The following is a 12,520-nucleotide window of genomic DNA, read 5'->3' as shown; positions in this document are numbered from 1 at the left end:
TTTTGGTAGTATGATTTAATGGCTTTATTTGCATCTTTTAATGCAATGGATGAATAAACGTCTGACCCATATTATGATGAACCATTAAAATCTGTTGCTTCATGACAGTCACTACATCTGCCTTTTATTTAAAAAGTGTGATCTTTTGAAACATTTATGAACCTCATCCATGTGCATACTCATCATGATTTAAAAAAAACTTGACACTAGACAGTTTACTTTACCAGATGGTTGGTTTATTTATCATTAGCAATGACACCAAATGTACTCTACTGTTTTCACTTGCTATCATAGGAGATGCATTTTGAATTGTAAACAGTGAAAATGATTAAATGCATTTCATAAAACTCCTTACAAGCAGTGTATGACCAGGGAAAAAAGAGCAGATGGTACCTGCTCTAACCTATTTTTAACAATATGTTATCTTATAGTTTTGAGTCTCTTGTATTTACATAGATACAATTGCGTCCCTTACTCATACCAGAAGAGACCTGTTGTTTTTTTGTTCATTTTTTTAATGTGTTATCACATAGTTTTCTTAAAGAATTATATTTACAACCATTACTTCCCCAGCTGCCTGCTGCTAGGGTGTTAACACAGAATCAGTTGCTTTAAACACAATAAACTACTTATGCATCTTGAAGTTTACATTAAGTCAACCTTATAGCTCGAACTATGTTTCTCTTAACAAATAAAAGGTAATGCAGAGCTCAAGCTGTCTTCCCCATTAAAAATCCAAATTTATCTAGATAAATGAACAAACCAAACATGATAATAAAATAAAAAATAAAATAAAAAAATATTGCACTTATAAAGCACTTATAAAGATCAGGACAACATTGGACCTGTTTGGTGGTTAAGAGGAAAGTAAAAAGCTTTAGGGCGAGTGCTTGAGAAGACATGAAGGTTTGTCTTTAGAAGCATCCAGCAAGTTAATCTAAATAAATAGGCAAACCTTTGTACACATGAATCATTTCGTTTTGCTAGGAAATGAGCAACTTTTGTGCATAGCGCGGAAGGATAAGGGAGTGCAGATTGGATCCCTAAAGTGTAGTGGGGAAAAAAGCAACAAGCGTGTGTAGAAAACCAGTAACAGCGAAGAAGATAAACCAAGCTGTAATAGCAATGTCCTGAGAATGCTTCCTGATTAGTCCAGAATGAGCTACAATGTTAAAGGAGATGTTCAGTTTTGGATTTTCAGTTCCTTTAAGTAGAGAGAGTCTTTGGAGGCAGGAAGCAAGTCGTCATTTTTTTTTTTTTTTTGTCCAACTCAGGCTTCAAGCTTTTAATGTGCTTGGGAAGGGAGTAGTTCTCACATTGGTGTTTGAATGCAACTCTGGTTCATCCGCTCATCTTCTTTGCTTATCTGTCTCCGCTGACGTGTCCAGTCTTGAACTGAAAAAGCAAAAGGCCATTCATAGAAGCTTTGAGTGAATGGAAATTTGAACAGAAAGGTAATTATGATTCAAACACCTTTGTGACCTCCATTACCAAAGCTCTGATGAAAGGGCAAAAAGAAAGAAATGACCTTTTAATCGTACCAACAGCGGTGAAGTTCCTTTAGAAAGGAGAATGTGGTGGGGCAAGAAGAGTGTTTAAACTCAGAGTTAAAGGGAAAAATTGACAAAAACAGTACCGGACTGTCTTCATGTCTGCAGGGTTTTTGGTTCAACCCCCTCCTTTTCTCCAGTACGATTGGACAAAAACACGAACAAATGCATCTTTTTTTTGACCTTAGCATAAAAAAAACATATCAGAAACAGTGATCAGACAGGCGTTAAATTTCTGTTCCAGCCCTTGCTTTTTGGGCGTGTGTAAATTTCGTAATATCCACCCATTCATCCATCCATCTATCTGGTAACTGTGTAAACTACATTCCTTTGCAGTGCCAAAACTTTGCTCATCTCCTCTCACACATCACAGAAATCATAGTGAACAGGATGACATACATACACACACGTAAAAACAAAATCAAAAAGGCAAACAATGAAGCTCACACCCCAACCACTGTTGGGGTTTCTTTTTCCAAGTCTGCCCATTTGTGTCTGTCGTCATTTTTCATTTCTCCTTATGTCCTTCCTCGTCTCTTATGAGGAGGATGAGGTCGATGTGGCGCTGGGCTTTTTTTGATTAATTAAGTCCAAGTAGAGTTCCGAGCGCAGGAAGCGGGGGTATGAGTCCTTTTCCATCAACCCGTATATCCGCCTTTGTGCTAAGTCAAAGCAGGAGCGTGTCACATTCTGCAGGTTGTCCTTAGTGTGATCTCTAGTGTATGAATCCAGGTTGACCTGCAGAGGATAGTGAGTGAGAAAATTGTAAGAGAAAATATGCAAGAATGAGGCTGTTTCAAAGCAACAACATCCATTTGACCAACTTACCTCTTTACATGACTGTATAGCGATATATTCAGCAAAGATTTTCTTGGCTTTTGAGGCCATCTTGGACTGCGATTTTATTTTCTTGTATTCCTCGCATGCTAGCCAAAATTCCAGATTCTCCTCACTGAACTCTGTGCGCAGGAAAGCTCTGAAGGCTGCCAGACCATCTGAGAGGGAGGAAAATAAACAGAGAAGAGTTGACTAAAGTGCCATGGTAACCTCCCCATTTAAGCCCTCCTTGGAGTTTCAGCTCCTAAAATAGTTCAAGCCATGTGGTTTTAATAAAGTGAGAGGTGAAAAAAAACCACGCTCAACATGGCAGAAATTATCAACGGCCATAACATCCTGTCACTTCTTAATATTTATCATATCAGCCCTGGCAGCAAACAAGGAATGTGATGGTTTTGAGTTCAAGGGGAAACAAATTAACTACAGCAGTTTGGTCCTTTTAAGTTTCTGCCCAGTTAATGATTTGAGGAAGAGGGCATCCAGGGGAAAGAATGGCAGGAACCGAGTCCACCCACGGCTCCTCTCTGCACCTTTTCCGTTCCCATGAATCACACATGCTGATAAGCAGAGCGGGAGCAGGCCATCATCTCTTACCTCACTCTGGTGAGTAGCAGTGAGGTAAGAGGTTGAGGAGAGGAAATGAGAAGAGGGGGAATAAAGGGGCCAGGAGCACCGAATGAGGAACAGATGTAGAGCTGGATTTTTGTCAATTACAAAAGAAACACCATAATCAGGGGCAAACTAAATGTTTTAAGATCTAACATTTGCATTCTAACATTTTCCCCTCACTGGAATCCACATTGTCTTGTAAACTGTGGACTTTGTATGTTGGGATTAAGGAATTATGCAGCAGATTGCCCACTTAGATCAGCAGTATGAGCATGTAATCCATATGCATCTTTAGTTCCCAACCCTCTAAGACATGCATAGTGAGCTGAACACTTCATTTGCAAAGTGAGTAAATAAGAAAGAAGGAATAAAAAAAAAGAAAAAGAAACTTACATTTGTGCCCCAGCAGCTTGTCAAGCGAGTCTCCCCATTTGAGTGCTTCCTCTGGGGTGGGCCTGCAGATGAAAGCAGAGCGGTTCTTTAACAAGCCCATTTCAGCCAGATTTCTCATTGTGTGACCCATCCGCAGGATTTAAGGCTACGCTGCGCAGATGAGTGGGAACGTGTGAGCAGACGGCTCCTGTCTGATGTTTTGCTCCGGTTTAGTCTGACACATTCAGCTCTAGCTGGTGAGAAGTTGCAGTACGTTTAGCCATGAGTCTGTCTGCCTCTCTGTGGTGGGGGTCGGCTTTTATAATTCCTCGCAATGCCAGTTTGAAGAAAGAGGGAGGGAGTTTCAGACAGCCAATCAGGAGGTGTTCTGGGTTTTAGAGCCCTCCCACCACTGACAGAGTGTGTCTGCCCTCTGGTGCCTCTCATGCTTACAATGAATGCATTCTAACATTTTCCCCTCACTGAAATCCACATTTTACGCTCCAAACTGAGCCACTTTAGTTTGGAAATTGTGGACAAATGTTTTGTTATTAGGCAATCGAGCCGATATATAAATCAGTGTGAACATCTGAGTATTTTATGATTTTAAACACTTCAAATACTGAACATTTCACTCTTGGTCTGCTTTTGGCATTTTGGTTTGTTGTCTATGACAAATTATAAGCACAAACCTTGTATGCTTATGAGAGCAAATTTTAGACCTCAGATTATTCTCTGAGGTGCAAAAAAAGTAGAAAACAAAATCACATTTACCACTTATTTCAAAAATATTTTATGAAACTATGCAAAAGGATTGCATGTTTATACACTTTTGTAGACAAACTATAAAAACAGAGATCACTGTATGCTGCACTGTGTGCAACTAGTAACTAAAAAGATTTATGAAATGACTAATACATGCAATACAGTTTTTGGAAAACTTGCAAACTGTACTGTAGCCTTGATTTTTCTCATTCATTTCTTGAATGCCACACTACAGGGACGCTCCTGTCTTTCCTGCTGCCCACATGTCTGCTTTCCAACACAGGGTCGGATCCACAAACCTGCCTCACATTCACGCCCACATGCACACGCTGTCAGGAAGTGGCCACTTACTTGACTGACTTCATAGATTTGTCTAACTTCCCGGCTGGGTTGCTTCCTGGGGACTCATTCCTCCTCCGCAGGAAAGCCAACCGATTCTTCATGTCTTTGGCCCTGAGAGAAAGGAATACGGTGGAGGGGAAAAACGGGAGAAAGGAAGGTAAAAGCAGGAGGATAGTGGGGGTGGGGGAGTAAGGTTGAAAATGGAGAAGAAAGAGAAAACACAGAAAGAAAGCCAGATAAGTTTCCAAGCCCGTAATCCACAACGGAAACAATCCAAAGTATGAAATCATCAGCTGAGCCTCAAAGCCAGTCCACATAAAACCAAACGAGTAAACACCATAAAACATAAAAGGAAATGTACATTGTAGCCTTCAGCTGAGGTATGTTGGTGGAACAGCTTTGCGAAAGGCAAATCGCCTCTTCCCCACTTCTCGCCGGTGTCTTTTTGTCAATCTAATATCTCACTCGGTCCTTTTGGTAGAGTGTCCCTGGCAGTTTGCTCGACGGGGACTAAGCAAATGAGGCAGAGGAGGAGAGAGTCAGTCCTCAATCATCTGTTTCCTCACACCGTCCTCCATGTGTCCACAGAGGTTGCAGAGCAGAAGTTGACCCAAGGTAGGGGCAATAGGCCACAGTAACATCTCCACTCCCTCCAGACTTCGAATCTAAAATCCTCCGGATCACCTTTCTTCCAACCATCTCACGCAAATGAGCACATTAAGACTCTACTGCAGTAGAAACCCAGCTCCTGGTACCCATGTGGTTCAATAGGATTCTGCACATTCCCATAATCCCATGGTACGTGTCCTGTCTTCTCCCGACCTGGAGCACATGCTGCCTCATTGGGATGTGACCTCACTCAACACCCATTTCCTGAGTCCCTGCTTTTGATTTCCACTGTGGATTGACTGGCCTGCTAATAATGCAGAGCAGCCTCGTGTGCTGCCCAGGCCTAATCACGGCGAGCTGTCCCAAACCACAGGCCTCAAGAGAGCATGTATCCCCCCAAATTAAGAAGCAGCACTTCCTGTTATAGACACTTCTCATTCAAGCTAGCATGAACTGGGATAGAACTACAGAGTAGTACAAATACTGTACATAAATACACATGAATCCTGATGAGAGAACTCCTCTCCAACCAGTTCCAAGAGACCCTTTCCAACAGTGCAAATTCGTACATGCCTAATTGATGCTATCATGGCAGAAACAGGTGTTGAAAATTTCTGCTGATGTACAAAGGCGATAGAGAAGAGGTTGTTTATGCACGCTGGAAAGTGAGGAGGTTTCACACAAGACAGAGAGCACAACCAGCTGTGGAGATTCATTTTCTTAGTACTGCGGTACAGGGGAAGTCAAAACATGCCTGAACAAATGAATAGATGAGCTGTAACAAGGAGCAGCTGAAGAGCTCCTGATATATCCACATGAGTGGGATGTTGTATGGAGATTGATTTGCGTGTGTTTAAATATGTAAGGAGGTCTAATAGTCGGCTTTTTCAAAACTGACCAGGCCTAAGCACATATATATATATATATATATATATATATATACACACCGTATATATACGTAATGAAAAGGTTCATTTCAACCTTTCGAAATGAACCTTTTAGGAGGTATTTTATTACTTTATTTTACAATCTCCAAGGCCAGGTAAAAGAGAAAATTTGCCTCCCCACGCAGCCGGATGAGTCATCCATTGACTGAAATAACACAAGTGCCCTGCTTGAAGCAGTCTCAAATCCAGATGCTCAACTGCTGAGCACGAATGCAGAGCTTTCGGCTATAGAAAAACAACAGGTCTTCCTTGCCATGCTGTATACCTGAAAATAGCACAGTCCTGAAAGCCTGAAGGTTATGTTATAACTGTTATAACATCTCTCATCCTGTAAAAAAAACAACCTCATGATACAAGAGCAGAACTTATTAGATAATTCTATTTTGGGGTTTTGACTTGAGGCAATTAGGATGACAGCTGTTTTAAAATAAAAAGAAATCTCTGTCTTGCCAAAGCATGTGTGCAAAAAAGAAATTTATATTTTAAAAGCACTGGAAAGTTGGCTCTCAGCCTGACAAAAGATGCCTTATTATTTATGTCTGGATTTAAACAGGCTGAGCTCATGTGAGAGTGATGTGACAGTAATGTCAAAACAACAGACACTTAAAGGGAAATCTGTGTTTCTCTTCTGCCACCATGTGGATATCACTGGATACTGCACCCCCTCCCCAAAGAACTAATATCAAACAGTATTACAATAATTCAGTTCATTGAATGTTTATTAAATATGAAATTCAATGAGTAAATGTAGAAATATTTAATCACACATTTTATTTATTATATTTCAAAATCAAATCAAATAAATGAAGAATTTAATGTATTCCATTAAGTTTAGTCTTGTGATCCAGCATTAGGAGTTTATTTTATCCATCAGTCTTTCGCATCAATCAGTGTTTTCAAAAAGGTGCTTGGTCTGCAACTGCGTGGCTATCCATCTTAACAGATGGATCCATTGGCCAGCAGTAACAAAATCTTAAATCAATGGAGCAACGGTAATATAATAAAATAATTTCATTTAATTTCTTTCTTTTCAAATAACCAAAAACTATGACCCCACAGGCCTGGGGATCAGGATAAGTAGACTTGCTACTTTTCAGAATTTTCCCAAGTGTCTCTAATCCATTGAGCCACTTCAGCTTGACCTCTCAAATGTGTGGAGCTGTTACTGATGGTATTTGGATTTTTTTTCTCTAAAAGCTTCAAAAATAGCTCAAGGCTTAACAGAGTTAAAACAAAAACGGGAATCTGATATAGAGTCACATGCAGGAGCAGCTATTTTTGACATCTAAAAGCACAACAACGTGCCGTTTTCTCTGGGTCAGTCATTTTAATTTGATTTCTCAAGTGTTCTCTGTTCCTCCTTTCGTGCTATTAGTTTTGAGTACCTCTCCATATTAAGTTGCTTTTTTTCCCCCACCTCACTGCACACACCCCACTCCAGTCTGGTCCTAACACTATTAGCCATGTATCACCCTCCATTTGATTTAATACACCCACTAACCTCTTGTACTTAACTTGATCCGCTAAGAGGCTGACACATGCTTTGTCCTGTCAAAAATGATCAAATTAAGATGATCTTTGATCTGCAATAACCAGCCAGACATTTCTGCTCCGCTGCTCAACAAGCTCTTAGCAGCACGTCCACCTCGCTGCCCGCTCATGTCCATCTATGAGAGCTCTTACGCTTGAGCAAAGAAGCAAGAGGTCTTTTGCTCTGCAATTATCCAAAGCTCTGTATTCCCTCTTTGCTTGGCTCACATTAGATGCACTAATAGCAACCCTCTGGCTATTCCTGGTACTGCGGAAAGTAGGCCGCACTCACAGGGAAAGGCTCCGGTGGCACGTGGGGAGAGCTGCAGACAGACATAATGCAGATCCCAGTGCACCACATGCGTGCAGGAAGCAAATCTGCTACCTTCCTTTTCATTTCCCATGCCTAATCACCGCATGCCACTTTGTCGGTAATGGGTAATATAGTTTAGATGATATAGCAAAGCAAATGGTGAGCATTATCCCAGCACGCCGTCAGTCCTACTTCAGGTTTGTTGCCCAAAGGCTGTGTGCTTGTGAACTGAATACAGGACATGACACACAAACAATACTGAGTGTGGGCCTATTTGTGTGTTTGTGTATGTTGGAGTACGATGGGTCAAGTTTAGTGTTACAAAGTCTCGAACGTTATGCAATAAATACACAAGTTAGTCTCTATTTAAAAGATCTAGCAACAAACAGCTCTGAAATTACCACAAAATACACAATTTCAAAGCACAACACCCAACAAAAAGAAAAGCATACACAGTGCTTTGTAGCCAAGAGAATCACTTTGCCATATTCCTAGAAAGAAAATGAAAAAAGGAAACTGTCCCAAATTTACTCCTTAAATATAGCACCACTACATTGACAATTTCCGTCAATCAAGACCCTAAAAATAACTCTACTTCTGAGCAAAGCCACTGTTCTGCCTCAAAGACCACATGAGCAATCCTCTCCCTGAAATCCAGGTTGACTATAAGAGGAAAAAGGGACAGCCTCGAGTTAAAGTTAAAGCCGCTTCCTCCAAAATAGTTCCAGCACCTCACTCTCAAGGGGGCTCCATCTTCCTCACTGAGACTGTCAAATGAAATCCAAGTAGAGGTCAAGTAGCCTGCAAACCACCCTAAGTGTGGCCAGTCCAGCAGGACATCAAGTAAATCCTTCTTCAATCAATCTGGAGCGAAAAATCCACAGTCCTGCTCTTACCTTTCCAGGTATTTCTCTGAGAAGTCGACCATGGTGTGAAACATTGGCTCTGGCATGAACGCAGCTGCATGTAAGCATATGTCAGGAGAGGCAGCGGTCAGGACCTAGGGATTTGTTTGGCAATCACATTCCTCTCACCCCTGAGAGGCTCTGCTGGAGCTTTATATAGTTCAGGGGGTCTGGAGAAGGCGGACCCTAGGCTCACCCAATCCACAGGCAGCACTCAGGAGACAGATTCCTTCTGCTTGGGGTCTGAAGAGTTTGTTTTTTTATAAGTTTAGATAAAGTTTGTCCCTCCAACAAAGCTTGACTAATGTAATGATCTGTTTCACTGACCAGTACAGCAAACAGTGGTAGAGCCCATTTAAGCCTGCTGACTCTTAACATATATCATCTCTTTTATAGTAGGCAAATATTTTGATGTTGGCAAGTATGTTGTGGTAGTGAGCTTGCTTAGGACTGTAAAATAAGTGAAATCAGTCTAGTATGATTCTTGATACCCCAAATAATAATAAAAAACCTCTCAAAAACATCTTAAAGGGATAGTTCAGAATTTTGGATTCCTAAACAGAGTTAGTAAAACATAAAAATGCAATATCATTGGTGAATGTATAATGGCATAGAATGTGAATAAACTACATTCTTTACTCTTTCCCATCATTTTCTGGGAGTTTTAGTATTTTGCTTTGTAAAACCTCCATTGGAAAATTTAAACTAATGCTCAGAAATTCTATCCACTTGCCTTAATAGCAATTTTGCACATATTGATGCTGCAGTGGTGATTGGGATTCTATATATTGTGCAGTTGTAGTCACAAGCAGATAACATCTAGAAAATGCCTTTGTCTTAGAGTCTTTACTTGGTACAAATACAGATTCAATTGTATGAAAAATGTCAATGTCCTTCATGTAGACATAGTTTAACTTCTAAACAGATGTTAATCTTGAATTAATTGGTTATTTTGAGAAAAGCTGATTTGAAAAACTGAATAAACACAGCTGCATTTTCTTACGAAATTTCAAATAAAAGTAGCCATTTAAAGTAGTTGGAGCACTTGTATTTTTCCACAGATGAGCAAAAAACATATTGACTACTCCTTCCTAACATGCTGTTAGTCCTTCACAGGTTGTAAAAACAGCACTGACTGACCAAGACTTGTATCCTTCAAGATCTCTGTAGATGCCTTGTGGTATCTAACACCTTGATGTTAGCAGCAGATCCTTACAGGCCAGTAAGTTGTGACTTGGAGCTACTCTGAATCAGATGTCTTCCGGCACATCGCCAAACATTTTTTCCCTTTGCGTCATAGTTGGTATGTTCTCACCATGGCTTAATGAATTTTAAAATTGTCCCATACCAGCCGACTGAGACTATTTTTATTATCCAAGAGATCATTTTGCTTTTTTCTGAAAGTTTTTTTTTTTTTTTTACATACTCACAGCATTGGAAACTGATTCTAAGCTGCCATCTTTCAATGTGAACTGGATCTGAAGCCTGCACAAAAACCACAAGCTGCAAATTATTAGCGAAAATGAGATAAGAAGAAATCTTTAGTGGATAGAGATAGTGCAAAAATGATTTTGGCCAGAGGTTAGAGAGCACAGTCTAAACTTATAAATAGCCTCAACAGATTTTGCAGCTGCATTTATATTTCTTCAACACACTGACGTACATCTCTTGGCTCCCGTAGCTCTTTCTGCATGTTACCTATCAGCCTTCAACATCTGGAGGAAATAATTTCATTTCCTTCATGCGTAGCTGGGAAGCCTAAGATTTCAATCTATAGAAGCAAGATATTGAATTTGTATTCCTCTGAGTCACACTGAAAGATATTGTGTCCAGAGCATGTTTATTTGTGTGACTTTCCTGTGAATGAGCAGATAAAACTGGTGGCTTTCAGACAAGCCAGATGAAAAATGTCAGGAAACAGTTTAAAGCTGCAGTATGTAACTTTTAAACAACTATGATTCTTACATATTTGTTAAAATTCTCACTCTTTCCTGACAAGCGTGACTGACGCTGCTAAGACCTTCCTCATTGCTCACGCCCTCCACCTTGCTCTCTGCTAGGCTATAGCTAGTTCTAGACACCAGAGTTTATTGTGGATGCTTGTTATCATGGCCATTGAAGATAGAGGATAAACAGTTTTCCTGTAACGGTAACTTGTTTCCCAACTATTGAGCAATGCATACACAAGCATGATTGACTGCGCTAAGAATTTCCTTGTGGCTCTGAATAGTTGCTTCTGACAGGGAGCTGTGTATTTCTGTAAAATGCTGTAGGACCACAGGGAGGAGGCAGAGGAACTGTTTCATTTTATTCTGTCTTGACATTATGACAATTTTCACAAATATGTAAAAGACATATTTTGATACAACTTTAAAATTACATATCTAATAAGACATTGTCAGTTCAATGGGCATAAAGACAGTTGAACTAACATACAAAGTCCACTATGCATGAGAAGCTTTATAACTCAGTTTATTGATTCACGATGACAGAAGAGAGCAGCATTATGACAGATTTACTTTTCATCAACAAAAGATAAACTATTCTCCTTTATGCAGCTGTCATTGAAGTTGCAACTGTGCAGAACAGATGTCTCTTGTCAAACATTGTAGAGGTGTAGGCTTAAAGCTAATGGCTGTTGCACCTGGATAACTCATCGGACATTTGTAAAAAAAAAACAAAAACACCATTCAGCACATAGAACTATAGTAAGGAAGGAAGTATAGACTGCTCCGTGATAAGAATGTGTACACAGTCCAACACTCCTGTTGATCCATGAAGTTGGCTGACATTTTCTGTCAATAAGTGTTTACTGCTCCTGAGTTTAGATCTACAAAGTCTCAGAAAAGTCTTTATGCAACTTTATGAATTTTGTGTTACAGATACAAAGCTAAATGTGTTTTGGGGGGATTTTATATGATAGACCAACAAAAGTAACACACAATTGTGAGATGTATATTTGCATCAAGCCAATTTTGTGATACTCCAAATAAAACTTAGTATGAACAGTTGCCTTCACAAATCACCCTATTATTAAATAGAGCCAACTTGTAACTTAATAATATCACAATCACAGTCCAGACCAGACCTAAATCTAGTCGAGAATCTATGGCAAGGCTTAAAAATGGATATTTACACATCCTTTCAATTCAGCCTGACCAAACTAGAGCTACCTTGCAAAAAACAATTGACAAAATTTTGGGCTGCACATTTGCAAAGTTTTGCAAATGTAAGTGAAAATATAAGTATTGTCTATGGCTGCTTGCTGTGAGTGAATAGGACAAAATGTAAACACAAAGTCGAATGTGTATGAAAAGTGCAAGGCACTGTTTGATCCATCTCATATCTAAAAACCTTGAAACGAAGTAATCTATCCATAGAATCATTTTTGAAACACTGCTCAAGAGTTGTGGATTTTGATTTGACTATAGTTTTTCTCAATGAAGCCAACTTGAAGATGAATCTTTATCTGCTGCTTGTCTTTGTCTGTGTCTGATTGTGACAGGCATTAATACCTCACTTACTTTCCATCATATTCCCACAATCAAAAATCAAACACTATGCTCTTTTCCTACTTGGCATAATTCATTTTCTTATATTATGATTAAAACCATCTTACTATACTTCAACCCTGTCATTTACATTAACAAAATCATTACTCATTATGAAATATTTTAAAAACAAATCTCACATTTTACATGCCATTTATTTATCCCTGAAACCAATTTTTAAACTAAGTTA

General features: G+C 39.5%; 1 protein-coding gene across 11 annotated transcripts in view; it reads right to left on the bottom strand.

Moving 5' to 3' along the window:
- Positions 1 to 214: 214 nt before the first annotated feature.
- The window catches only part of rgs3a (regulator of G protein signaling 3a), a 130,866-nt gene continuing 118,560 nt past the window's right edge, over positions 215 to 12,520 (bottom strand). For 9 of the 11 annotated variants that reach the window (XM_028026172.1, XM_028026162.1, XM_028026161.1 and 6 more), the window contains 4 exons: positions 4,485 to 4,586; positions 3,390 to 3,451; positions 2,379 to 2,545; positions 215 to 2,288 (listed from right to left, as the gene is read on the bottom strand). In XM_028026172.1, the coding sequence (XP_027881973.1) occupies positions 2,088 to 2,288; positions 2,379 to 2,545; positions 3,390 to 3,451; positions 4,485 to 4,586 (532 nt within the window). In that variant the 3' untranslated portion in view covers positions 215 to 2,087. Of the gene's footprint in view, positions 2,289 to 2,378; positions 2,546 to 3,389; positions 3,452 to 4,484; positions 4,587 to 4,836; positions 5,272 to 8,770; positions 8,905 to 12,520 lie in introns of those variants that run through there. The other 2 variants (XM_028026169.1, XM_028026170.1) reach the window with 2 other exon arrangements.

This window comes from Xiphophorus couchianus, chromosome 8, assembly GCF_001444195.1.
Source record: "Xiphophorus couchianus chromosome 8, X_couchianus-1.0, whole genome shotgun sequence".
Taxonomy (NCBI): domain Eukaryota; kingdom Metazoa; phylum Chordata; class Actinopteri; order Cyprinodontiformes; family Poeciliidae; genus Xiphophorus; species Xiphophorus couchianus.
This window is presented reverse-complemented; position numbering and strand designations above follow the sequence as displayed.